Here is a 26,040-nt window from a genome sequence, read left to right as displayed (position 1 = left end):
TACATATGAATATTAACGATTTAGAGAATATGAGGGAAGAGAAACTACATCCAAATTAATAGTATTACCTATTTGTTTGGAACTCTATAAGCTTCTAACTGATCTATAATAAAAATTCCTAGAAAGATAAAAGTTCAACTGAGAAATTAACATCGTGAAAGAACAAGAATAAATTACACATTTCATTTCAATTATTAAAAGTTGGATCATGAATGCAACTGCAAGAATAATCTATAGGGGAAGCATTGGAAGCAAGGAGTGAAGCGGTGAGTGAATCTTGTGACTGTTCTGCTGTCACTGTTTATCTTTTCCCTTTTTTAATCGTTTCTTTTTTCCTTTTTCCCTTTTTATTTATGTTATAATAATTACAAGTCTGTGTTCAAAAAAAAAATTACAATTATGTTATAATCGATTAAAATAATTCATAAATAACAAATAGTATAAATGTGGTGACCAGCAAAAACAACCCAAAATCAAAGAAGAACCTAATCCACGTCTATAAGTTGTGGTGGTCATTCTCCTGCCGAACCCTAAGCCGGTCACCACGTCCATCTCGTGTCCACTGCCTTTCTATTTCATCAATTCATTTTATGTATTTTTCAAAAAAAAAAAATCAATTTTATGTATATCTAACGTATCCTATTTTAGAAAACCATTTATATAATACTGATACATTCAATAACATGTTGTCTTATAAAAAATAAAAATTAACTTATACCAATATTACAAAATTTAAATTTACATCACGAATTATATATATATATAAATATTTTGCTAAACGTAATTTTCACAAAAGTATTCAAAAAAAGTTCCTTAATATAGCATGTCGCTAAACCTAATTGGTCTTTATAGTATAAAGTCCTAATGTAGACATTATTATCTATGCAAAAAGCTATATATACGTTCTGATTGTTTCTTTTTTTTATATAATCTGTAAATTATAAGTCGAAATCAAATTTAAAAATATGGGTCAATAAAATAGTATTTTCCCTTAAAATGCTAAAAACGGCTAGTAGATATTTTAAGTATTTTCCATCCCGATTTATCTAGATTAATTATGTTCTTTTAGTTTACTGATATACCATTTATTTTGTCAAGTATTAGAACACCGCAACATAGCGTTTGGCTGCGTAATCGTGGAGGAAAGAGGCGTCTACAAGCAATACAATGCTTTGTTCACATGTTAAAAAAATTGTATTTTTGTTAAATAAATAAATAAAAATATACCTTAAAAAGAGGGAGAGAAAATATGCCTCGGAAGTCACTTGCTTTTCGTGAATGAAAGGCAACCATGAACACTAACCACTTGCTTACTCAAACTATTCTTACTTCAACAAGTAGATCATCTAACTATCACACAACCCTTTACTTAACTCCCACTATTATTCCCCTCTCTCATTATAACTTGTACATTTCATTTTACGCTTTAAAAATCAATTAATTTTGGAAGATAATTCCAATTCAACAATATAGTAAGAGAAGACAAATTCACAAATTTCATATTATGTAATTAAACATTCAACTTTAAACAACTAGTAATGGCAATCTATTAACGCTGGTGTGGTTGCTGAGAACACTATCCCTTGAAACTTTGATTCTCTTAGATCATCTTCTGGTGCCGGTAGATTAAGATCCAACGGTAGATATTTTCTCTGTTCCATCGAACGGCTCAAATTCTCAGTCTCTTCATCTGTACTGTTTCTGCTCACTTCTGCTGCAGTGACCGGGCTGCTAACCACGTTGGTAACTGTCCTGTGCCGCCTCATGTGGCCTCCGAGTGCTTGGCCCGAAGTGAACTCAGAACCACAGATCGAACACTCGTGTACTTTGTTTGCTTTGCTGATGATGATGTTACTTGCCTTTGAAGCAAGGGCTGGGCCGGAAACTTTAAAATGACCTTTTTGCCCTTCCTCTGATGCACTAGACTTGAGCTGCGTAAGGGGTACTTTAGCTTTTTCGTCTATCGACGCTCTCGGCTTCTTGTGGCTCGCCCTGTGTCCACCAAGAGCTTGGAACGACGGGAACGTCCGGTTACATGTTTTACACTCGTAGACATAGAAACTAGAATTCTTCTGATAAAGATTTTTGTCAGTTTTGGTAGAATTCTTGAGATCCGGCAGCGGCGGCGATGGAGCAGCTCCACGTGCAAGCATGATGAGACAAATCGCCATGTCTTCCTCTTCTTCTGTACAATCAGTTGTAGTAACCGGAGACGAAACTACCGAGTTGTATTCTTCTGAAGCTGTTCTTTCTCCGCCGGCAGATGAACTTGTGGAGGTGATTGTGGGGGCCGCCGCCGCCACCAAAAACGTCGAAGAGGATGATCTCTGCCGCTTCGTACGCTTCCCCTTAATGATTTGCGTCTGATCACTACCAACCTCATGATCTTGACCCATCATGGTTATTTACACTTAAAAGATAGTAAAAACAAGAACAACCCAATTCAAGAAATCAATCGACAAAAACAAATCCAAGAAATTTCGAAAATTGTGATGAAAAATGAGATGTTTGGTGTTTATTATGTGGAGTGAACTAACAAGAGAGAGAATAGAAGAGAACTAGACAAGAGAGGCAGTGAGGAAGATGATGGTGGGGCTGCTTATTTATATATATTACAAAGGGAGAGGTTATAAGGTTGGTTGTTGTTAATCTTTTTAGTTTACTCCACAAAAGATTTTACACATATGGATCCACTTTACATTATTATACTATTTTCAACTAACCAATAACATTTTGACGATTCACTCTATCCCCATTACCTGACACTCCTGCATTTCTCTGCCAAATTCTATCAAATATGAAATCAACTAAATTTTTATTAATGATGGAAGAAAATAAACAAATCTATGTCCTCTTTCTTTCTAGTTCATGTTCTGTTGTATCTACTTTTAATCCATATCTTCGAATTCTGATCTTTACCTAGATCTATGTACCAGAAGTCAACCCTTCATGACGTTTATTTATTTTTATTAGTATTAAATTAGACAGCTTCTTCTAGTACATACTTTCTAATAACAAACATATTTATATTAGTAGTTTGTTTAATCAAATTGTTAGATCTTGAATCATTCATATTTGCATAATTAACAGAGAACTGTTATCATTATGTCTAATTAATTATTTCCAAATGATTTAATTTTCTTCAAAGAATAAAGTAGAAAATAAAAGAGAAAGTGAAACCCGTGAAGGGTTAACCACCGAATTAGGCAAAGGTTCATTAGTAGTGTTGAGTGGCACTTAGGCCACCAATTCACGTTTTTTTATAGTGTGAACATTTAGTTCTATCAACAAGCAAAGGTTTTACTTTCACGCACTTTAGGTCCACGTCATCAAATCGACGCTTTCAATGAAAACCGAAAATGGATAGAACTAAACACAAAAACGTTCACGACAGCAAATAATAAGTATATACACATTGTTAATGGTTGTGACGACTACATTAACGCTTTTGATTAGTTGTTTAATATATAAGATTATCAAGAAAATAATGATTCGTAGACATAAGAGGGATCATAATTAGGAGGCGACATGCAGTGGCCGGTGTTTATAGGATTAGGTGCATTCATCGGTGGCATGTTAGGCTAAAAAAAATGTAAGCATAGACTTTGTTATTGTGAAGAGACAACACCACGACTTTTATTTTTTCTATTTTAATAATAACTAAAATTAAGATCTTTATATAGAGAGAGTTGATAGCTAGTGATCATCAACAGGGTATTTTAAGACTTGAAACAGTTGCCGGTAAACTGAGATAAAATATATATGAAAATGAAAACGTTTGTAATAAAGTGAAGTAAGAACTTAGGAGTTAGAATACTAATGTTTTTTTTGGATAAAACTTAACTATTCTTGGTGATTGCAAAAAAATATATACATTATATATAAATAACTGAATTGATACAACTTTTAAAAAATTACTGTAAAATGTTTACATCACAAGAAAACCCAAGACCAAGTAGTGTTGTATCTAGTGTTGCTTTCGCACGATATTTGGTATCCTTAAAAACTTAATGTGTTACCAAGTAGACACACTTTTCTTGTGTCTCGCAAATTCATTTGTACAAATGTTTTAAATAAATGGCTTTACATTCACATACATCAATACTTTTTTTTTGTGTTTGGACAACTGACAACCAACCATGTAAAAAAAAATCACGGTAAATGATCTATTAAATATGGTTATAAGTTAAAAATACGCACAAATAATACTCTGAAGATTAAAGTAACTAGAACATGTAGTTTAAGTGTAAAGATTTGTGTTAATCTCGTCGTTGTTTTTTTTTTTTTTTTTTTTTGCTAAAACAATCTCGTCGTTGTTTTACCGCTCCAGTTCAAATTTGTATAATACATATTATTGATATTCATTAACATAATAGTAAATCATATATTTATATACGTTTACACAAATCTGATATTTAATCAATTAGATGTTCATGTAAAACCGGTTATCGTTGATCCAAACTTTAGAAGACATTAAATAGTAAATACGAGGGAAGCCTAGTAAAATTTAGTTTGTCAGACGAAGTTAACTCCCACAATTCTTTCTTTCTTTTTGTTTTGATGGTTTGGACTTTCTTCTCAGCTCCTTTTAAACTAATATACACAAGATGTAAATAATGAATTTTGTTTTGTAATAATAAATTTACATTAAAAAACAAAGATTTAAATAAAAACTGAAAACTGAAAACAAATTACATGTTTTGCAACAAGTAGAAAATATGCACAACTCTATTCTGTAAATAATATGTCAACATAACAAAAAAAATATCTCCTATATATTAATTGAGAAATATTACAACTTCTTTTTGTAGTCATGTGTTATCAATGAGATGATTATTAGAATCATTAGAAAAATAGGTTGGTCCCTCTAATTATATAATAAACTTTTTATTAAACTAACCATAAATTTATTATTAATATTATTTATTATTTTCTTAAATAAAAGTTATGAAATTTCCTAATGTGGCTAAAATATATATGACAATTAATGATTTTGAATAATAAAAATTTGATAAAAATTAGTGTATCTTCTATTATATTTTTTAATTTTAAATTATTAAAATAAATTAAACAACCACATTAACCATATAATAAAATTTATATTTTTCTGTATATGTTATATTTTAAATTGTTTTAAACGACTATAAATTACTAAAATTGTTAACAATTTCACATTCAAATTTTGTGATCCTTGGTTTAATTTTTTTGTTATGACAAAATATAAATGATTACAAAATCACATAAGTAAAAAGTCTAATTTAATTAATTATTAATATTAAAAGATATATATATATATATATATATATATATATATATATATATATATATATATATATATATATATATATATATATATATATATATATATATCATTTTAAATTAAACTATATACCATATAAAATACATAAATATTTTCATTTCTAAATTTACTTTGAACAATATTTTTGATAAAAGATTTGAACAAACATTGAAAAATTAATTTTTAAAAAAATATTGTTAGGATTTATAAAATTGATTTATATGTTTGCACAAATTTAATTATATATGTAATAGTCACTGACTTTTAATTACTTAGTATATATTTATTATTTTATACTATGTAAAAACATATAATACATAAAATAACTTATATAGAATGTTCATTCCGCGCAAAGGCGTAGATGTTAATCTAGTATAATATATACCAAAGTAACCTGGCCCTAACAATTAAAATTAAGTTTTAAAATTCACTTTTGTTAACTAGTACGAAAACGAGCTTGTTCTTTTGTTAAATGCCAAAGTTTCGATTATCATAGAAGCAAATACTCTTTTTTTTTAAATTCAAAAAGTTCTGGACTGAAATTTATAATATTTTTGGACCAAGATAAGAACCGACTGTTAAATATCTCCGGTAGCTGATGAGATTCAAACCTGATAGCTCTACCATTATGAAAGAAGGTTTTACTATTACAGTTAACATCTCCAGGTTAGAAGCAAATACTTTTGTTTTGGTAAAGTAGAAGCAAATACTTGAAAAACTATAAACCTTTTTATCTTCATACTTGTTAATGCTCGTAATTAAAATGGAGTTTTTAACCCATATATGTCGAATGTACAAGGCATAGTGGCTAAGCCACTGTCCCACAAAAGACCTGGCAAAAAAAAAGAAGCTAAAACGGTGAACTTATAATACTTATTGTTTGTTTACCAAATTTTTTCTTATAATACTTATAAAATATATGCACAATTTAATGGAAACTTGTATTTTAGTGATTTATATTAGTTGAGTAATTATTATATTGATTCAAGTTAAAAAGTATGTGTGGATTGTACTAATAAAAGTACTATTTTCTCTATTGAAAACTTGGAGACATTTTCTTGCAAAAAAAGAAAATTTTGTTTAGTGGGTTAAAGATAATAAGAATAAAAAAAGATAATAAGAATAAATTTCAAGTGGATATAATTCAACATCATTTTGGGGCTAAGGAAAGGTAATGTGTGGGATGCAAGTCTGTTACATACACCAAACCCATCACATCTTTTCTTCACCGGAATATTTTGCTAATTTCATGCAACATTTTTGACTTTGCATAGGGATTGGGATTGCTGCTTCCATATACTAATATTTTTTCCACTATATAAACTCATGTATGTAACCAATGTGTAACAACTTGCCACTGGTATACCCCAATCAAATGATTTACTTGCGGTTCTGCGGTATATTTTGTTTTCTATTCTTTATTTCTACAGCCGCAAATATTAATTTTTATCTTGGTAGGAAAAAGTATTAGTTGTACCAAATAAATGCTACCATTAAGCTTTATAAAAAAATACGAAGTTATTTTCGTTATTAAAGTTTTGATTAGGCACAATAATTCAATGAAATGATTGGAAGAAGTTACTCTTAATCACGTTGGGCTATTCCAAACCTTATTGTCTTGTACTTGAAGTGGCCCTCACATCCTTTACAGAACTATTTAATAGATACACTCACACATGGATAGTCATATACAGATCAATATTTTTATAGTGGTCCTAATCAAACTAATTATATCGATTTCAATTTTACAGTGACGAAGATATACACACACGTATATAAACATATTTGTAATGTTTAGATACATAATGAGGAAATAATTGAAATCATTTGGTTGCTAATCATAAATAAGAAAAAAGAACCTTTTATAAACAAATCAGGAAACAGTAGAAGAAGAGATGCATGATGTTGCGTAAAGCAACGACACCAACAGATGTGTGGCTAAAAGCTACTAATTTTTTACTCACCGCGTCATATTTCCTAAACATAATACTACCATCCAGTTTGTTTTGTGTTTTCCTTTTTATGTTAAATAATTTATTATCCTACTTGTTTTGGGTACGGTACTCTTGATTTACTAATTACTAAAGCTTATGATGGAAAACCTCAACAATTTCACGCTGTGTTTTAAAGCCTGAAATTCAAAAAATTTTCTTTTATCCAGGTTTAGCCTAAAACGATTTATAGACTAAACGAGTTATCGTAAGAAGCTTCATCATTTAAGATATATGTGAAATCCTGAAAGACATTCGTGGAAAAAGATACTTTGTGGTTTGGAGATTTCTACACATCATACCACCAAAGAACGAAAAATGAATTTGAAGTTACTATCCATTAAACTAGACGAGCTTTGGTCACAAAACGATTCTTAACTGTTGTTAATACATGGTTTTTGTGTTCGTGTTCGGACTAAATGGTCTACTAGTGGCACTACTCCAGTGTGGTAGATGAATGGAAATCAGTTCCTTTGTTTTTTTCTTTGATTAATCTAGAAAATCTCGGATTTATATGGTCAATTTCTTTTCGGATATTCAAATGGGCCAAAAACAAAGGTTCATATCTATGTGGATGTTCAGAACAATGTGATCTAATTTCACGGATCAAATAAATCGAACTTAAAACATATTGGTGTTTCGGAGCCGGTTTTCTTATCACCAGACCACAAGGTCCGAGACAGTTCCTTTGTTTATCAAACATCTTAGCGGTTTTAGCCCCTAATATCATGTGAATTCATTTATGTACACAGACCGTTGTGTTACTGAACTTTAGTATTTACTGGCTCGTAAAACTACGGTTATATGATTTTTTTCAAATTGGACGAAAATAAAATTACGTATATTTTGGTTAACTCGAGAAGCAAGCATTTGTTTTTAAAAAGAAATACATACGTACATATATATGTGTATAAGATCATAGTTCTACAATTTTTAAGTATATTATATACCAGTGTGCTTTTTTGACAACTCCAGTGTACAATTCAAAATATCTAAAAACAAATATTTCATATCTTTAATCCATGCACATGATCACAAAATAAAACTAAATTAAGTAAAGTCTTTTATATCAATCAAAAATATTTCATATCAAATGCCAAATTATCTTTGTAAAGCTTATAAAATTTATTATATGTCTCCAGAGCCAGTCATGGATCATGATAAGTGAAACATTCGCAATAGACTTCTAAAGTTTTTGAAAAAAATTTACATACGAGTAAGCCCAAAACAATTTTGCACCCCAAAATTTGTAAAAAAACTTTTTTTTTATATAAACACAACCACAGACCCCAAAATCTCTGGACTAACCTAAGGAGTTATTATGAAATCAAGAAATCATGTTTTTTTTTCTTTGCTATCATTTTACGTAGATGTTTGAACTTACCATTGTCAAGTAGATGTCTTTTTTAATGCCAAGAAATTTTACGAAACAGATAAATATGACGTAAGCAGGTTCGGTGTGGAAACAACAAAAAATGTACGTTAGCAAAGAGAGAAAGATACTTAGCGTAAGAAGACAAAGGAGAAGGAAGTGTGAGGCACGTAAGGGTCAAGATGCACCGCCGCATCTTTAGTTGTATCTTCCACCAATTACACAACTCATTCCAACCAATATTCTAAAATAAAGGTTTACACAAATATATATTAGTAGTGAAGTATCATTTAGCGTTTAACTAATACTATTTTTTGTGATATGACAAACTAAGTCTCATATTGAAAAATTAGACAATGAGTGTCTAATATATAAAGAGATGTCCAATTCTAATAGTACGAAGCCTTTTGGGATGGAAACTAAAAGTAAATCCATGCGGGCTTGCCAATTAGGCCTAAAGTGGACAATATCATACTAATCGGATAATACAGAGTTGGACACGGGATTTTTACAATCCCAACAATTGGTATCAGAGCCAGGTTGACGAGAAATCTGCAAGAAAGACCGAAATACCCTTTGAGTGATAAATGAGTGATGAATGGGTATCCTATGAGTTAGGAATGAGAGGTGTGTGGCAGAAATCAAGTCAGAAGATTCTGGAAGTCAGTTGTGGGACACGAGATGAATGTGATCCTTAGTTTGAAGGGAAGAATGTGATATAACAAACTAAGTCCCACATTGGAAAATTAGACAAAGAGTGTCTAATATATAAAAAGATGTCCAACTCTAATAGTTCGGGACCTTTTGGGATGGAAACCAAAAATAAATCCATGCGGGCTTGTCAATTAGATCCAAAGTGAACAATATCGTACTATTCGGATAATAAAGAGTTGGACACGGGATTTCTACAATCCCAACATTTCTCAGGCACAGTGAATAATTTAGACGATCTAGAGGACTTGATGGACTGAGCATATATGTTTCACGTTGTAAGATTTAGTTTAATTGAACGATGTAGAATGCCAAAATTACGTTTTCATACATACAACTGTTTATTTGAACACTTATACTAAACATTAGCCAACTCCGTTTTTATTATTTCAAAATTAGTTTATCCAATTATAATTGGTGGGTGTGAATGAGCCTGGCATACATGTGACATAGCTTCCAAGTTAGGATTAACCAAAAGATCTTGTTTCTACAAAACCGGATCCAACCCACTCTTTAGCTTGCTTTACTTCACTTGCAGGTTGTTGTTTTCCTCTCAACTCCCAGTTACAATTTTTTTTTCTAGTTTATAGGCTCTTAAAAGTGTTCTCAATATAAAATTATTTATTAACTATAAGACAGAGATAAATTAGAACTTAAAAAATATAAAGCCATCTAAGCTACTATCGCTTGGTTTGTAAGAATCATAAAGCTTTGAAGCTAGTTTTTTTACTAAGATGCAATAGGTTTAATCAAAGAATAAATTAAGATCGGGCGTAACTCATATAGTATTGCATAACTAAATGGTGAACTCTAGAGAGACTACTATATTTGAACCATGTTAAATCAATCGCTTAACTCCCAAAAGCATCACACAATTTCATGATTTCAGTTTTATCTATTGATTCTCCATTCGTTAGTGCGTTTCTGTTTACTTATAACAACCATAAGTTCAAAAATTAGTATTGATTTCTACTTTAAAGAAAAAAAGATGACTAAAAAATCTACACACGAACAAACATATACATACATGTATGCCCAAGGAAAGAGGTGGAAAGTTCTTGAAAATATATCTTTTAAAATGATAATAAGGTGAGAAAATGAGTGGCATACCAAATAGTAGAGGGTGTTTTTATATTAAGAGGAAGAGGAGAGAGTGGTGGTGGGGCTTGAGGACATTATTTATAAAAAGAAGTTTTTGTCCAAAAGGAGTGGATAGACATAACACAACACCTCACCACACTTCAACACTACAACTACAACTCACTCTTACTTCTTACTCACTCCACTTCACCGCACACTACCGAACTAGCTGTTTCATTTATGTATTTCGGCTTTATTTATACCATTGTAACTGGCTTTCTTAATATAAATGCAAAAGGAAATATTGCCCACCATTCATTTTAAATTGAAAACTATTTAAGTTCTTCAAACTATCATATTTTTTCTTTTGTTTTTGTTCTACAAACTAATCATTCTCTGGTTAGTTATGATTTTGGGTAAATATTCTTCAAACACTAAACTGCTTACAGTAAAAGATAAGAAAGGTAAGATTTGATCAAAAGTGTTATTCATATTAATACTTACAAATTCAAACGAAAGTTATTATAAAGACGAGAACAATTTAATATTTGATCTAGAGTATGAATATTGTTCATACCAGTTCAAAAAGATTTAAAAGAATTTAAATATTTTTATAGTTAAATTATCTATCACTGCTACAAGGATAAGCTTGTAGATGATATCAGTCTTTTCGAAATACTTTCAAGTCATTCTTTTTACAATATACCTGAAACAGTAAAATAGTTACTTTGCCATCAATCAATTTGTATACTCCTTGAAAGATAAGAAAGACATCACGATCAGAACCTAATATTTATATACTTGAAACCTAATATAAATAACAGAAAGAGATATACATAATTTAAAATTTAAAAGATATAAAAAGACGGATGAAGAGGATAATGTAATGCAACTAAAATCCAAGCAAGAATAGCATGGCTCTATGTCTACTTGTTGAGCCTTGAGTGTTAGTATAAACTACATATATGTGTGTGTGTGTGCAATCTCCAGTGTGCATTATATGTATATATGCATTTGTATATCTCAGGTAGCTGTCAAAATTTGCTAGAACTATCAACTATGTCTATCCTGCTAAAGTTTTTCGTTGCCAGTAAGCTAACCATTTGTAAATACTTTTGTATAGAGTTGTGAGGTTTGGTTATGATTTTTTGATCTACAGTTTAGCGATCAAAGCGGATATTGCCAAGAAACAAAAAACAAGGTGAAGTAATAAAACAAAAAAATGGAGCACTGCCAGCTAAACCAAAATCATCGTATTATTTTGCTGCATGTTTGTTTTTCCTCATAAAAACAAATAATGATAGATAATAGATCTCGACCCGCATAACTGCGCAGGTTTTTGTTTTTATTTATTTTTATATAAATATTTTGTTTTCAATTTTAAATTGGTAAATTTTAAAACATAATAAGTTTACTGTATAATTTTTTCATTGAATAGATTGTTTCAAACTTTCACATGTATTTGTATCTTTTTCTATATATATATATATATATATTTTTTTTTTGTTTTTCAGATTTATTTCATTATTAAAATTGTAACTATATATATAAAGATTAGTAAAATATTGTTTTCTTGTCATATTCAAAGATATTGTAACATTTCACAAATTTAGAAAGTTTTTTAAAAATTAAACTTTTTGCTTTATAGATTTATATTATCGAGTAAATAATTAAACATTTAGTTTTTGTTTAATTTTTAAAATAAACTATATAGTTTAAAATTTGTTTTCATTGGTTTAAGGTAGTAAAGATTAATCATTGTTAGATAATATGATTTTTTTTTATTTAAAAAAAATCTTTATAATTTTAAAAGTTAACATCGACAAATATTTAAATATTTAGCATATAGAGGTTTAGTATTACAACATTTAATTATATATATTTAATTTATACTATCTATAAATCCAATTGATCATCTATTGTTTAAATTCAATTATTGATAGCCCAATAAAAATTTATAGTAGGCCCAAAATTTCAATGATAAGATTAGATATTAAATGTAACCTGACTTTCTAGGAATATGTCCATTAGATCTATTTTAAAAAAAAAACCACACATGAATCAAGGTTGTGACTTCTATTTTAATATATAAGATATTGAGATATCGCTCATAGCTTAGAGGTTTTAATGAGATTTTCACACACAATTGCCAGAGGTCGCGAGTTTGATTTTCTGTCAGTGGGGTGGTACTGAAACCTCTTCAAAAAAATCATGTTGCAGATTGCCCATGGGTTTCTACGGCGTTAATAGGGTTTTCAAGGATGCGGGATCTTTCGGGGTAGGGTCACTCACTATAAAAAATTTACCCACAGCAGTTTATATTAAACTTAAATAAATTTATATTCTCTCTCATCTCTCCCTCATCTCTCTCTCTCTAAAAGTCTCTTAACTCAAACGCTTGTTTCTGCTCCGGCGACCCGCGGTGGCGCGTGTGGTTGCTCCATTTATCCTCTGTTCTGCTGGCAGTCAAGATGATTGGATCTGTGGAACGAGTTTCGTTGTGGGTTTCTCTAGCTTAGCTCTGGGATGGACTACGGAGTCATCCGTTCTTGAGATAATGTGAAGCGGTGGTGGTCGTAGGCGAGTGGATTCGGATTTTTAGGGTTTCATTCGATGAAATCTGATTTTCTTTTTTGAGACGGCAGCGCGTGGTGGTGGGTATTCGGTCTTTGTCCGCCGATCTAGTGAGTGGTAGTTCTATGCTCACTATGATCCTTGGTAGGGAAGCTTTCAGAGTTTAGGTTATGTGGCTTCCTTGGCGTCTTGGTGAGTCATCCTTCTTCTCTGAAGCTAAGAGTACTCTGGAGGTTTCCTCTCTCCTCTGAGACACATCCAGTCAGCAGTTTAACCATCACGTGGTGGTGCTTCTTGCATAAGCGTGTGGATCGTGGCAGAGCTACGGTTGACCCTATGGCCACTGAGCAGTAGCTCTTGCGACTTCTCTCTCCCTCGATGTATCTCTCTGTCGGCTCTTATCCAGCTCCTCCTTTGAAGATTGAAGCTGTATCCGGCGTCGCTTCAACTAATGGTTGTTCCTGTTCTTAGAGATGGTTGTTCCGTTAGTCATCGGCTCAGCTTAGGTTTTTTTTCCGAAGAAACTATTGTCTAGTTCTCAGACGCGGTGTAAGGCGTAGCTATGGTTATGGTTGTATCGGGTGATCTCCGGTCACCATTTTGTTCCCACAATGACACTTTGCTGTGATCTAGCACATCCCAGTGTTGTTGGATGCTCATGGTCTCCGCAGCAGTTAGTTCATTAATTCTTCTTTCAGGTATTAGAGCTATTCTGGACTTGAGCAGCTGTTCTCTTGGACCCGTGTTTTGTGTATTTGTGCTTTGGTTGTGGTGAGGTCTTCTATGTCTCCATTTGGGGCTTCAGAGGTCTCTTTACCCGTGTTTGTGTGTATGTGTGTTGCGCTCAGAGCAATTGTTGCGGCTCGCTCTTGCGCTGAACAAATGCTCAGTCTGGTCGAAGCGGGTGTGCTTGGCCTCTGTCGTTGCTGTCTGATCGTGTGGATGGGTGCTTATAAGGTCCGACGCGAGCTGTTCTCGTCAGAGCCAAATCATCAAGAGCGGATCATCGGGGAGGCCAAAAACTGATCATCTTTTTATGGTTATGGGCTTAATTTTAGTTTTTAAAGTTTTTTTTTATAATCATGGTATGGTTTTATAGGTTCAAGAACTGATCATCACGAAACCTGCAGAATCTTCGTTTTTTATAACTTAAGGTTGTGGCTGAATTCGAATCTAGATGGCGGTACTCACAGTTCTGAGCCATTTACCATAAAAGCGGGAAGCTATGGTTGTTTTTCTAGTTATTGAATCTAAATTTTCCTTAATAATCTCTAATGTGATTTGCTTGGTTTTTTATTTTGAAGATATAGTTTACTCCTTCATGGTTGTACTTGTACCTTCCGTAATTCAGATTTGTGACTAGAGCACGAGAATTTGAAGTGATCAATTTGGAAATTCCAGAAAGATTAATGAATAGATGTGAACCATATATAGAAGTTACATCGTTTGTATTGTCAGAAACATCAACTTGTCTTTATCATTCTCTTTCAGAAAAACATAGGAATATAACTACTGTATACTTTGGTCTGGCACTTGGTTGAATCAATTTAGTTGTAGAATCCAATAATTGTGTTATTGGTAAGTCTCGAACAAAGTCTAATTTCTTGGTTATAAATCTTTCTTTCGACATATTTTAAGAATGAAAGATTTAATTCACAAGTTGACGGAACATTTTGAGAAAGCAAACGTATCACGAATATAATAGGAACTAGGAAGTGTTCGTATATTTATTTTTATTAACTAAAGTAGTTGAAGTAACAGACAGACGGTTCGGGAGACGCATACAACAAATTGGACTAACCAAGTGGGTAAGCTGAAACTTTTTCTTTACACAACACATTTTTGTTAATTATTCAATATTTATCATTTTAACTATGTTTCTATTCATTCATATGTTGAGTAGAATGTTACAACAATAAACATTTTTCAAAAAGAAGAAAATTAGTAATTTACATCGGTTTGATCATCACCAGCTTTTTAAGTGATATGATTTGATATATGCATTTTCCTCTATTTCATATATTTTCCTTTTTTCACTCTTATATGTTTCTAATTCTACTTGTCCCAAAAATTAAAAATATAGAAGTTGTAAGGTTTTGCAATCAGATATATATCCTTTCTGTACTGGATAACATGTCCAAGCTTAAGGGGTGTTCAAAATTGTTAGTCGAAATTAAGTTTTGGTTTATATTTTTTTATAAAGTATGATTATCATCAATTTTCTTTAAAACTATATGTTCAAGTAACGTCACCTCATTACCTAAAAAATAAAAAATCAGAGCATGAATCGTTATTGACTTGATAAAAGAAGAAGACATTATACCAAAACAATGTTATAAAAACGATGGAATGCAGATTTGGTCCAAGAGTAACCACTAACCGGCAGTTTTACAAAGAGAGAGAGAGAGAGAGAGAGAGAGAGAGAGAGAGAGAGAGAGAGAGAGAGAAGAGAGAGAGAGAGAGAGAGAGAGAGAGAGGAGAGAGAGAGAGAGAGAGAGAGAGAGAGAGAGAGAGAGAGAGAGAGAGGAGAGAAGAGAGAGAGAGAGAGAGCTAGAGAGAGAGAGAGAGAGAGAGAGAGAGAGAGAGAGAGAGAGAGAGAAGAGAGAGAGAGAGAGAGAGAGAGAGAGAGAGAGAGAGAGAGAGAGAGAGAGAGAGAGAGAGAGAGAGAGGAGAGAGAGAGAGAGAGAGAGAGAGAGAGAGAGAGGAGAGAGAGAGAGAGAGAGAGAAGAGAGAGAGAGAGAGAGAGAGAAGAGAGGAAGAGAGAGAGAGAGGAGAGAGAGAGAGAGGAGAGAGAGAGAGAGAGAGAGAGAGAGGAGAGAAGAGAGAGAGAGAGAGAAGAGAGAGAGAGAGGAGAGAGAGAGAGAGAGAGAGAGAGAGAGAGAGAGAGAGAGAGAGAGAGAGAGGGTTTTTGTTGCTATGGATATAAAAACATCAAAAGTTTATTCAGCCAAACATTATTTGACGAAACACAATACAGAAGAGTACGTTACTTATCCCAGACTTAGAGCGGGGTCAGACCAACCACACCTGCGTTAGAACCCACGTAGCTCGTGAGATTACCGAACATATAAAATCCAAATTTGCGTTCAACTATATTATATAAAAGCAAGCTTTCTTTGTCTTTAGATGAAACCGCTAATGATAGTATAGTACACTATCTAATAAAAAGAAAAACTGAAAACCTTTCTAATGAAAAAGTGTTCTAATACAAATGTAAACGCTTGAAACAATCGCAGAGGAATCGAAAAACTTAAATCATTACCGCATGCAAGTCTCCCGCCTGCGTTACCAGTGGTCAGACTAAGCTCATGGCCACCTATATTATTTGCCAAAACCAAATTAAGAAGAAGGAAGAATAAGTACATTGGAGAATGGGAAGTAAAAAAAGAAGGGATAATAAGTTTTAACCCTTTCCGAGGTCATCCTGAAGCTCGTGAACCACAAAGGCTCTTCCGACAATAGAGTTAGGACCAGTCCACAAGTGTTGTTTCTGCCACGCCTTTTGTTACAACAGTTTTATTGAGTATCAAACGATGGAAGCCAATTAATAATAAATTGTTTTAGTAAAGTTTTTGAATGTAAGTAGTACCATCGGCATTGGCAATGATGTTTCCCAGATCACCCGCATGACGGATCTCGTCTTGAGGAGCTCCGTGTGTCATGTTGTTAGGGTTGAAATGTGGTCCTAATAGAACAAAAAAAAAAGATGACAGTTTTTAAAGACAATAATCAATGATATGAATCACACCATATTGTTGAGAGGAACGAACCTGTTGAGATGCATCCATTTGTTGTATCACCAAACTCATGCTGTAAAAAAAGAAAAAGCAGAATCAGACCACAGTAAGTAGTAACTGTTAAAGATAAAGGAAGAGGAGTTACGAGGTGAAAGCCATGAGGGCCTGGAGTGAGACCGGTGATACGAACATTCACTGTTGTAGGACCTGAAACCAAATAAATTTTGAAGTAAACTAAACTTTGAGAGAGAACAAACTAATCTTCTTGTAGCTATTTAGATTACTTTGTAAACTAAGCCATTGTATCAGCAAAATTTTTAATAATAAAAATGCTAAAGCTAACATCTTCTTTTTAATTAGTAAGAAACCAAACACTGAAGCAGAATCAGACATTGAGAGAGAGAGGGAGAGAGAAAGGACCTGTGTCTTCTTGTGTGAGTGTAACAACTCCTTCGACGTCGGAGTTACCTTTAAGCACTGCAACGGCTTTCTTCGCCGCGGAAACGACTGTTTGCGATTTCTTCGAGGAGGCGGAGAAGGAGACCGAGTGGGGACGGTGGAGGTTGAGAGAGACGCCGCGGAAAGAGGAACGGAGTGGTGGAATGGCATTGGAGGAAGGAGAAATTATAAGGCGGTGACAAGGAGATGAGAAGGAGAGGATGGTGTGAGTAGCCATGGCTCTTGCAGCTATGGAGCCAAGTGGATTGGGTAAATGAGAGATGAGGTTTTCCTATTTTGTGTACCAAATATTTGGTTTAAAAGTTGGATAAAGTCCTAATATTCCATGGAAAACTAAATTCTTTAGAATTCAAAAGATAACCAACATAATGACATAAAAATAATCAAATTATTCCATTTTAGAGATTAAATGAAAGAAAAATAATTAAATTATTCCATTTGTGGAATACACTCATTTTAGTCTATTTAAAAATTAGAAATTTAGTAAGATTATAACAATGTTTTTTTTTAGTTTGTGACATCTTTATCTTTAGAATATTCATTGTCCATTTTCCAAAATATAATTTATGGCAGTCCTACTAATAGTATTAAAAACTAATAATTATTAATATTAATGTAATAAATTAAATAAAGTGAGATAGATATATTGTAACACTCAAAATTATAAGAAAAAATAGCATTCGATTTTGAATTGTAATAAAATTTCTAAAAATTTGAATTTTAAAGGAATATGTGAACAGTTCAGAAGTTAGAAGTTCAATTTGTAAGTAAATAAATATACAAGGACTAAAGTGAAAAACGTGGAAAATTCTGGAACTAGCAAATACAGTATATTTTTTAAAAATCGATGGGATTATCTTGGATAACTTTAAATCTCTATATCTCTACCCTAATATGACGTATATATGCGTTATAAAACCCCAACCACGTAAAAGATGTTCTCTTGTCAAATTAAGACTTTGGATATGTTGTTGGTTGTTTATTCAATAGAGAATCACTTACATCAGCTTCCGAATAAAAATTAGATCGCTGGAAAGTTATGAAACATACAGAAAGGAAGACAATCAATGAGATACATAACCGGATTATAATCATACTGGAACACAGCGTTACAGAATCAATTGAATGGCTTGATGAATTCAAAACCTTGGTTTAGAAGTGATCCAGTGATCCACAGCTTCAGGTTAGGCAAGTTTAAGCTCTGTTCAAAACATGTCCCCTGTTTTCAGCAAACAAGCAAACTCGGTACTTGGTAAACGTAAACTTACATAAACCACAAAAAATGTAGAAAGGGACAAGTTGGTTTACATCTAATGTATATGTTAAGAGGTATGTGTCAGGAGAAGGGGAGCTTAGGTTGGAGTTTTGCACTTGGAAACTTGTAAGAGACTCCAAAGACTTGTAGAGTGATGCAGCAACACCTTCTCCTTTATTACACACCAATCTCACATAAAACTCTTTCTCCTCTACTTGAATAACATCCATCTAACACACAAAAGTACAAACTTTAACAATTAAGTCGACATAAAACTAAGGAAAAACTGCAAATAAAATTTTGAACTAAGCCGCGAACCAAAAATACAAAGCTGAAATCGAGGAGCTGAAATAATATAAATACCCTAAATACAATCCACATACCTAAAATAATAATTAAATCAATTTTTGAAAGAACGAATATTTTAAATGCGATTCATAATTCAAAGATAATATTATCTACAAAGTTGAATTACCCAAAAAATTGAATTTATCTAAATATTTCATTTAAATATCTAAAATTATTTAAATGATCCGATAAACAGTAAATTTTCTAAAATTTTATTGGAACAATCCAAATTACCTGATATTTTTATTCAATTATCCAAAATTATCTAAAGCCATGAACTGAAACCAAATTGAATTCAACTTTTTCTCGAATATATCGCCAGTTCCCAATCTTATTATCCGAACTAAACTAAAAACTGAAAGAATCAAACTGAATCCGAACTAAATTTCATTAATACTCAAACGGTTCTTATCTCTATACCATAAAGAACTGAAAACCCAAGAAAAAACAACCGAAACGAAAAGCAAACGCTCAGCGCTATCACTTGAATTACAATTTCCTAATTTTGTTCTAGAAACTATTACTATGCCACTTTCGTAAACAAGGTTTTGAATATATATTATCAAGAAGAATGGGTTCAGTACCTGACTGATTTTCTTGGAAACCGGTGGATTAATACAACGGAAAGTGTGACTTTTCTGAGCAACTGGTGCAGGTTCTTGGTACCCTTCAGTGGAAGTTAAAGAAGCTTCAAGGCCAGCGATATCAGCTTTGAGTTTCTTGGCTTGTGACTGCAGCTCTTGAACGTACGCCACTGCATCTCCCACAATGGATGCTTTATCCATCTAATGCCACAAATTCAAAAAATACTCCAAATCAGTTTCACAACCCAAAAAAACTGTGTTCGAGTCATTACATTTTTTACCTTAGTAATGTTTGGAACAAGAGATCTCAACGCGTAGAGCTTATCCTTCATCCGACCTCTCCTTTTTCTCTCGGAGATCAAAGTTCTCGACCGATCCGTCTTCTTCTTACGGCTTCCATCATTATTCGTCGTGGTGGCAGAAGAATCATCGCCGTCGTTGTAATCGTCTTCGCCGCTTGCTCTTACAACACTCTCACCCTCGAAGCTACGGAACGATTCGGCCACATTGGAGTCTATATCAGGCAACTCGTCGAACAGGTCGTCGACAGGTGTTGGGATAAACTGGTTGTCGTCGATGAAACATGGGCTGTTGTGTAAAGGACCACCGAGGTCGAAATCAAGAGGTGGGTGTTCGATGGTTTGATCATCTCCTCTTATGAGATTTATGAACTGATCGAAGTTTGGATCGACCAAGAAGTTGTGTAGTTCGAGGTCGTTAAGGTTTGTAAGAGCTATGACTCTTCCTTTCATTATCTTTTTGTGTTTTTTGTCTGTATCTTGTCCAGAAGAAGGAAGAGAAGACTCTTTAGAAGTTTCTGACAATGAAAGACAGACAAAGTGAGTTTATATCTATGTTTTCTAGTGTTTTTTTTATCAGAGTAATTAAAATAAAATGCATTGATGTAGACGCTTATAAAATAATCTGTAATCATAATTAAATTGGGATTATTATGCAAATTTTGGGTCAAAAAAGCAGATGATAAAAAAGTTTCTTCTGTCACTTGTGATTTTTACCAATACCTCCGATTATAGATAAATTGTGTCATTTTAAGTCAGGCATGAATATATAACATGCATCCTTATTCGACTACCTTTAAGCTACAACCTACCATATCTAGAAATACAGATCGAATCCACTTTAAACCAGCTCGCGTAACTGCTCAACTTGTTTGTGCCATGGACACATTAAAAATGGATCGTTTATGATGTGTTGTGTTGTTATCCAATGAGTAGATCAAACCAAATCAATCCATCCATCTTTTTTTTTCTTGTCAACATCCATCTTTTTTTTCTTGTCAACATCCATCTTTTGTTTACACTTATCAACTGCATAATAATACCAATAAAACTCTTTATTTTTCTATTCTTAACCTTTAAGTGCGCAACATTTTTACTTTTGTTGAATTAAGTAAAACAAGTGATTTTCAAAAATTGATTAAAACCGCACCACATTCTAATGCACCATTCACAACTCAAACAGGTTAGTTTTATTTTGTGTTCATTTCGTTGTCTTGATAATGTCATGCATGACGATGGAGTATTTTTTAATTGAAGAAAGGCCGATTATATAAAATCATTCTAAATTGATTCCAGTTAATGATTGCTTTTGTCGTATTGCATGACAACTAACTTTTGAATATAATAAGCAAGTTGGACCCTTTTTCTTAAGATAGAAAAGGGCAATCACATTGTAATGGAGTAAATAACCCTCATAATCTCACAAACACGAAACTTGAAACTTGAAAGCAATAAAACTATAGAAATAAATAAATAATTGAATTTCCATTCGCTTTTTGGTGTGAAAGCGGAAAGAATCTAAGCTGAAAAACACTATATAGGCTAATATGCAAAATCTATGAAAAATACAAACAAAGAGTTTTTATTGTTTAAGAATTGAGATATTCAATAATGAGTTTAAGTTAATAAACAGATTCATTGACTTAGAACATAGTTTATGATGGTTGATAAGCCTTTTATATATAGTTTATTCATTGACTTATATTTAGCTTAACTTGAAACTTGAAAGCAATAAAACTATAGAAATAAATCAATAATGAATTTCCATTCGTTTTTTGGTGTGAAAAAAGAATCTAAGCTGAAAAATATAGGCTAATATGCAAAATGTATGAAAATACAAACAAAGATTTTTTATTGTTTAAGAATTGAGATATTCAATAATGAGTTTAACTTAATGAATAGATTCATTGACTTAGAACATAGTTTATGATGGTTGATAAGCCTTTTATATATGGTTTATTCATTGACTTATATATAGCTTTATTCATATAATTAGCTTCTAATTCGGCCATAATCAAATTAAAATTGAAACAAACGGGAAATATACAAACATATATAGACTGTTCGGTTAGATTCAGGGATCAAAAATTTTAAGATCTTATCCAATTTCTTATAATTATTTTACGTAGCAAGTGTATAGTAGTTTTATTATTTACACACATATTTTATCACCTAATATATTGTCAGTAACTTATTGCATCTAGTTTACTAAAAACAAGAATAAAATATTCCTACGGATTTTGGTATATTAAAATCGATCAGGCCGTATTGAAGGTGCCTGTTACTATGTTACTGTCGACATAATAACAAAATCTACTTGTATTATAAAAGTTTAAATATTTTGGTGGTTAAATACTTATCGAGAACTAGTTTTTTTGTCAAGATAATGTTTATATTTATAAACTGAACCCGCTCCAACGTCGACAAAATATTAATAGCATTGTCATTGTTAACTCATTTATCGCAACTAATTTGTTTAACTTACTTAATGCAGAAGCCTGTTCAACGCATTTTTGCTTTCGTTTATGTCACAACAAACTCAAATGCACAGAATAAAGAAAGACAATATATGAAGTCTTGGTCGTTGAGAAGAAAAATTAGCTGTTATACAAACAATGGAACTTACGAAGGTGTATGATATATTATCACGTCTCGACAGAAAAAAGAACGATCAACTAATGATTCCTTTCAGGTGTCGGATTTTAAGAGAAATCACCTGTTTTTTTATGATTAATCTTGAAGTATCCACACCTATACAAGAGCCGAGACTAATCTCTAAGAGGAAGTACAGTCTATAGATAAATTTTCTTTCTGGATATTCAAATAGGCCAAAAACAAAAATTCATATTCATGTAAAGTGTCTGTTTCGCATGACAGATGGATCGAATTTGAAATGTGTTGCTCAAATCCTTATCCTTGCCACTGGACTATAAGCTCCCAGACAAATGTTTTCTTTTTCAAAGAGACAAATCAAACATATGAAGAAGCTTTACTAACCAAAAAAAACAAATGAGTTTTTTTGAACATTCCAAAACAAATATATGCATAAATAATTAGTGTGCAAGCATTAACAATATATTATTCCACATGTTTCATAAAGAGCTTCATTTTAGTTTTTTATTTATTTCAAAAAATGTCATTCTACATCTTCAATGTAAATTTTCACATTAAATCTCCTTTTCATTTTTTTTAAATAACCAACATATATTTAATTAAATCATTTTTGTTTAAATACATATACAATAAAAAAAGTAAATTAGTATATTTTGTTAGTTTTTTAATTTGCATGAAATGTATCTAAATGATATTTATTATAAAATGGAAAAAATATATTTTTAGGAAGTTCTATATCCGAAAACCAGTATATATTTTTAGAATGAGATCTACAGCATATTAAGTTATATTTTTAGACCTGTACTATGACCATTCAGGTCTTTAGAAAAACAAAATCAATTTTGCAATGACCATTCACATCTTAAAAAACAAAACTACATTTGCTATAGCCATTCACATCTTTAGAAAGAAAGAAAAAACTGGGTAAATGATGAAACATAAAATTGAAGTGGTGTGTCTGATACTCAGATAACTGTAACTTTCCGATTACATTTTGAAAACCGAGATGGCATTGGAACTACTAACAAACAAACCTAACAATTGACCATACCAATCAGTAACAGTGGTCCATCAACTCATCTCACATCAACACATTAAATACCCTTTTGCCTCCAGATTTCGTTTCTCTCAAATTTTTACTTACATCTTTACACTGCCCAATGGCCCAAACATTTAAAGTGCTCTCTGATCTTTTGTAGGCTTTTTATGAAACTTTTTCACCACCTTTTTCTCATACCACCTTTCCAGATTTACAATCAAAACACAATCAAATGGAGAATGTTCCCGCCAAAAAAACAAAACTAAACAAAAAAGGGTCTTCTTCTTCTTCCATTTCAATTGTTTTTCAAAACATGCCTTTTAAACTTGGTTAGAGCAGCTCCTCATGAACTGCTTGGAGGCACTTTAGATTCAATTATAACACGCGCTCCTGAAGCAAGCCTGTTCAAGTAACATAAAGATTTTCATCAATCAACCAAATCTAAAATGAATCAATAGAAGAGATGTTACTATCAACATTTTGTACAAAAAAGCCAACAAGAGAATGTTTATATGTTTTACCTTTCCTCAATCTTGATCACCTTCTCTGATTCTTCTTCTTTAAAAGAATCAGGCTTCACCAAAGATTCGGTCATTCTTTTACAGCAAACATCAGACGTCTTAGAGGGACTAGGAATGCTCTTGGTAGTCTTTACTAACACAGGAGATCTCATTGACTCGCTACGTGGCTGTTGCTTTCTCATCACAGAAGAAGAAGAAGCCTTTCTCGAGCGTGGAATGTGTTTAGAACAACCCGGCTTCGAGTCTCCATTCTCTGCTGCACCCATCTGCTTTGAAGCCCTGAAAGTTTAAAACATTTTCAGAAAACAAGAACCTGTCTTAACATTAAACAGAAGCATGCAATCTACCTGTCACCATTGTAAGATGAAGAACGCTTAAGAGAAGAGTTCCCATCAGCAGCATTTTTCTTCTGTAGCTTTGTCTCCACCAAGCTCCCACTAAAATACTCTTTCTCCTCTAGCCTCAGGCTCATCAGACTCGGAGTTTCAGACAAACGGTCAACATCTCCTCCCATCATAAACGCCGAGGAGGAGAAGAAAGGCGAAGGAAACTTGGAGTGGCTAAACTTGGGTTTGTAAGTAGGCACAAGACCGAACTTGTTGTCCTTGACCGATATCGAACCGCAAGATATCAACTGCATCAGCACGTTGGAGGCTCTAAGCCTCGGCATTCGAACGTCTTCCTGTTCAAGAATCCTAAAACTGTTCATCTTAGTGACATCAGCTCTTATAAGAGACTCCAATGTATCAGTCCTGCTGGAAACTGGAGGTGGAGAGACTGAGTTTCTCGATGTTTCGCCACTCTCCTCTATCTCCTTCCCTTCTTCTTCACAAGAAGGCTCGCCTGATTCAGATTCTGATGAGAGAGCTTCATCGGTTGAGACGCCTCTACTTAAGGTCTCTACAGGTTTGTTGACAGTTTCATCTGTTTGTGTAGAAGCATCGGCGAGTCCCTCGCTCTTGTACACCTTGTACTCAGCTAAACACCAAGAAGAAGAGGAGTTCTTGGCGTCTCGAGAATCAGGAGAGGAGACAGAACGGAGAGCTGGAGGAGAAAGCTCATCATCTTCTTGGGAATGAGAATGCTTATTAGTCCCCTTCATACTCGAAGAGGAAGAGGAATCATCCATGCTTCTTGATGATGGTGGTGGCTCCACAACTATCTGCTTCATGTTTTGTGTTGCTGAATTCTCAATTGGGCTGCTAAAGTGATCTGTGGTGGATTGGTCAATAATCTCAGAGCCTTTAAGAACATACTCATTCCCATGAGCAGGTAGAATCAAGTCATCTTCTGATAAATCATGCCAGACAAAACCATTCCTATAGCTTCTACAGGTAACAAATCAAGAAAACATTGAAATATCTAAAACTATTCTCAAGAGAAAGTAAGTTATTAATTAAATACCTTTTACTAGACCAAGAATACATAGAAGCCATGCCTCTACCTCTAAGAACATTAAGCCTCTCTATAACATCTGCAATCAAAATGATTCTTCAAGATTCCTACACAAAAATAAAAATATTGAATTGTGGAAAAGAATGATTGTTAAAACTACCTCTGAGGTATAAGCCATTGGGAGAAGAAAGCAAGACTTCCATGAAGTGAGGATGCTCGAGCTGACGATTCTTGGAGAGGTAATAAACAATTTGGACTTTCTTGATCTTCTGATGGTACTTTGGTGATTTCTCTGTCCACACTTTTGCTCTCTCTGGACTCACTCCTTCTCTGTACTTCTTCATCCTCCCCTCCATTTTCTTACACAAGACCCAAAAAGAAAACGCCTAATTGGGAAACTCCAACATTGTCTCTGTCATTACCTCAATTTGAAATCAGATCTATCAATTTGGAGGAAGAAAGGAGAAAGAGAAAAAGGGGAAAAAGACAAAGATTCCTTACTGTACTAGCTTAAGCCTTAAGGATCAAGAAGACCAATGAAAATTCGAGGATGAGAGCAGAGAGAGAGAGAGATGAGAGAGAGAGAGAGAGAGAGAGAGAGAGAGAGAGGTGAGATTCTGCAATGAAAGATTTTTTTTTCGAAGGTGTGGAGATTAATGGAGAGACAGCGAGACGACAGTAACAGTGAGGGAGAGAGAGAGAGAGAGTGAAGAGAGAAAGAGTTGGACTTTAGTGACTTTTACCTTATTTTCAGACACAGCAT

The 26,040-nt window shown here is 32.9% G+C and overlaps 3 protein-coding genes, 1 long non-coding RNA gene and 1 pseudogene across 7 annotated transcripts; all 5 read right to left on the bottom strand.

The window, feature by feature from the left end:
• Positions 1-1,364: 1,364 nt before the first annotated feature.
• Positions 1,365-4,172, bottom strand: LOC103829715 (zinc finger protein ZAT5). The gene has a single exon (XM_009105406.3). It carries the CDS (start codon positions 2,397-2,399, stop codon positions 1,533-1,535), a length of 867 nt encoding a protein of 288 aa, XP_009103654.1. The 5' UTR covers positions 2,400-4,172; the 3' UTR covers positions 1,365-1,532.
• Positions 4,173-5,817: 1,645 nt separating this feature from the next.
• On the bottom strand, positions 5,818-11,964 carry LOC117126877. Its single transcript, XR_004449611.1, has 2 exons — positions 9,581-11,964; positions 5,818-8,963 (listed from the first exon to the last, which is right to left on the bottom strand). It is a non-coding gene; the product is annotated as an uncharacterized LOC117126877 (long non-coding RNA).
• Positions 11,965-12,242: 278 nt separating this feature from the next.
• LOC103829714 lies at positions 12,243-17,547 on the bottom strand (annotated as a pseudogene).
• Positions 17,548-18,152: 605 nt separating this feature from the next.
• On the bottom strand, positions 18,153-23,021 carry LOC103829713 (transcription factor FER-LIKE IRON DEFICIENCY-INDUCED TRANSCRIPTION FACTOR). 2 transcript variants are annotated; one of them, XM_009105405.2, is made up of 4 exons: positions 19,692-23,021; positions 19,411-19,611; positions 18,532-18,708; positions 18,153-18,442 (listed from the first exon to the last, which is right to left on the bottom strand). In XM_009105405.2, the coding sequence occupies exons 1-4, from the start codon at positions 20,160-20,162 to the stop codon at positions 18,341-18,343; spliced, it is 951 nt and encodes a 316-aa protein (XP_009103653.2). In that variant the 5' UTR covers positions 20,163-23,021; the 3' UTR covers positions 18,153-18,340. The 2 variants fall into 2 exon arrangements, with proteins under 2 accessions (XP_009103653.2, XP_033130881.1); XM_033274990.1 differs by having other exon boundaries at positions 18,222-18,708.
• A 380-nt stretch (positions 23,022-23,401) lies between these two features.
• On the bottom strand, positions 23,402-26,040 carry LOC103829712 (protein UPSTREAM OF FLC). Of its 3 annotated transcripts, none has more exons than XM_009105403.3 (6): positions 25,779-26,040; positions 25,438-25,699; positions 25,287-25,356; positions 24,230-25,210; positions 23,883-24,161; positions 23,402-23,762 (listed from the first exon to the last, which is right to left on the bottom strand). In XM_009105403.3, exons 2-6 carry the CDS (start codon positions 25,631-25,633, stop codon positions 23,705-23,707), a joined length of 1,584 nt encoding a protein of 527 aa, XP_009103651.2. In that variant the 5' UTR covers positions 25,634-25,699; positions 25,779-26,040; the 3' UTR covers positions 23,402-23,704. The 3 variants fall into 3 exon arrangements, with proteins under 3 accessions (XP_009103651.2, XP_009103652.2, XP_033130878.1); XM_009105404.3 differs by having other exon boundaries at positions 25,438-25,689; XM_033274987.1 differs by having other exon boundaries at positions 25,438-26,039.

Source organism: Brassica rapa, chromosome A07 (genome assembly GCF_000309985.2).
Source record: "Brassica rapa cultivar Chiifu-401-42 chromosome A07, CAAS_Brap_v3.01, whole genome shotgun sequence".
Taxonomy (NCBI): Eukaryota; Viridiplantae; Streptophyta; class Magnoliopsida; order Brassicales; family Brassicaceae; genus Brassica; species Brassica rapa.
The sequence above is the reverse complement of the archived record's forward strand: the minus strand, read 5'-3'. Positions and strand labels throughout refer to the sequence as shown.

Coding starts and splice junctions, on each gene's coding strand:
- LOC103829715 (XM_009105406.3), bottom strand. CDS start 2,399: ATGATGGGTCAAGATCATGAGGTTGGTAGTGATCAGACGCAAATCATT.
- LOC103829713 (XM_033274990.1), bottom strand. CDS start 20,162: ATGAAAGGAAGAGTCATAGCTCTTACAAACCTTAACGACCTCGAACTA. Junction 19,612..19,691: donor TTGTTCCAAACATTACTAAG/GTAAAAAATGTA, acceptor TTGTGGCATTAG/ATGGATAAAGCATCCATTGT. Junction 18,709..19,410: donor TTTCCAAGAAAATCAGTCAG/GTACTGAACCCA, acceptor TTTGTGTGTTAG/ATGGATGTTATTCAAGTAGA.
- LOC103829712 (XM_009105403.3), bottom strand. CDS start 25,633: ATGGAGGGGAGGATGAAGAAGTACAGAGAAGGAGTGAGTCCAGAGAGA. Junction 25,211..25,286: donor TATTCTTGGTCTAGTAAAAG/GTATTTAATTAA, acceptor TGTTACCTGTAG/AAGCTATAGGAATGGTTTTG. Junction 24,162..24,229: donor TCATCTTACAATGGTGACAG/GTAGATTGCATG, acceptor TTAAACTTTCAG/GGCTTCAAAGCAGATGGGTG.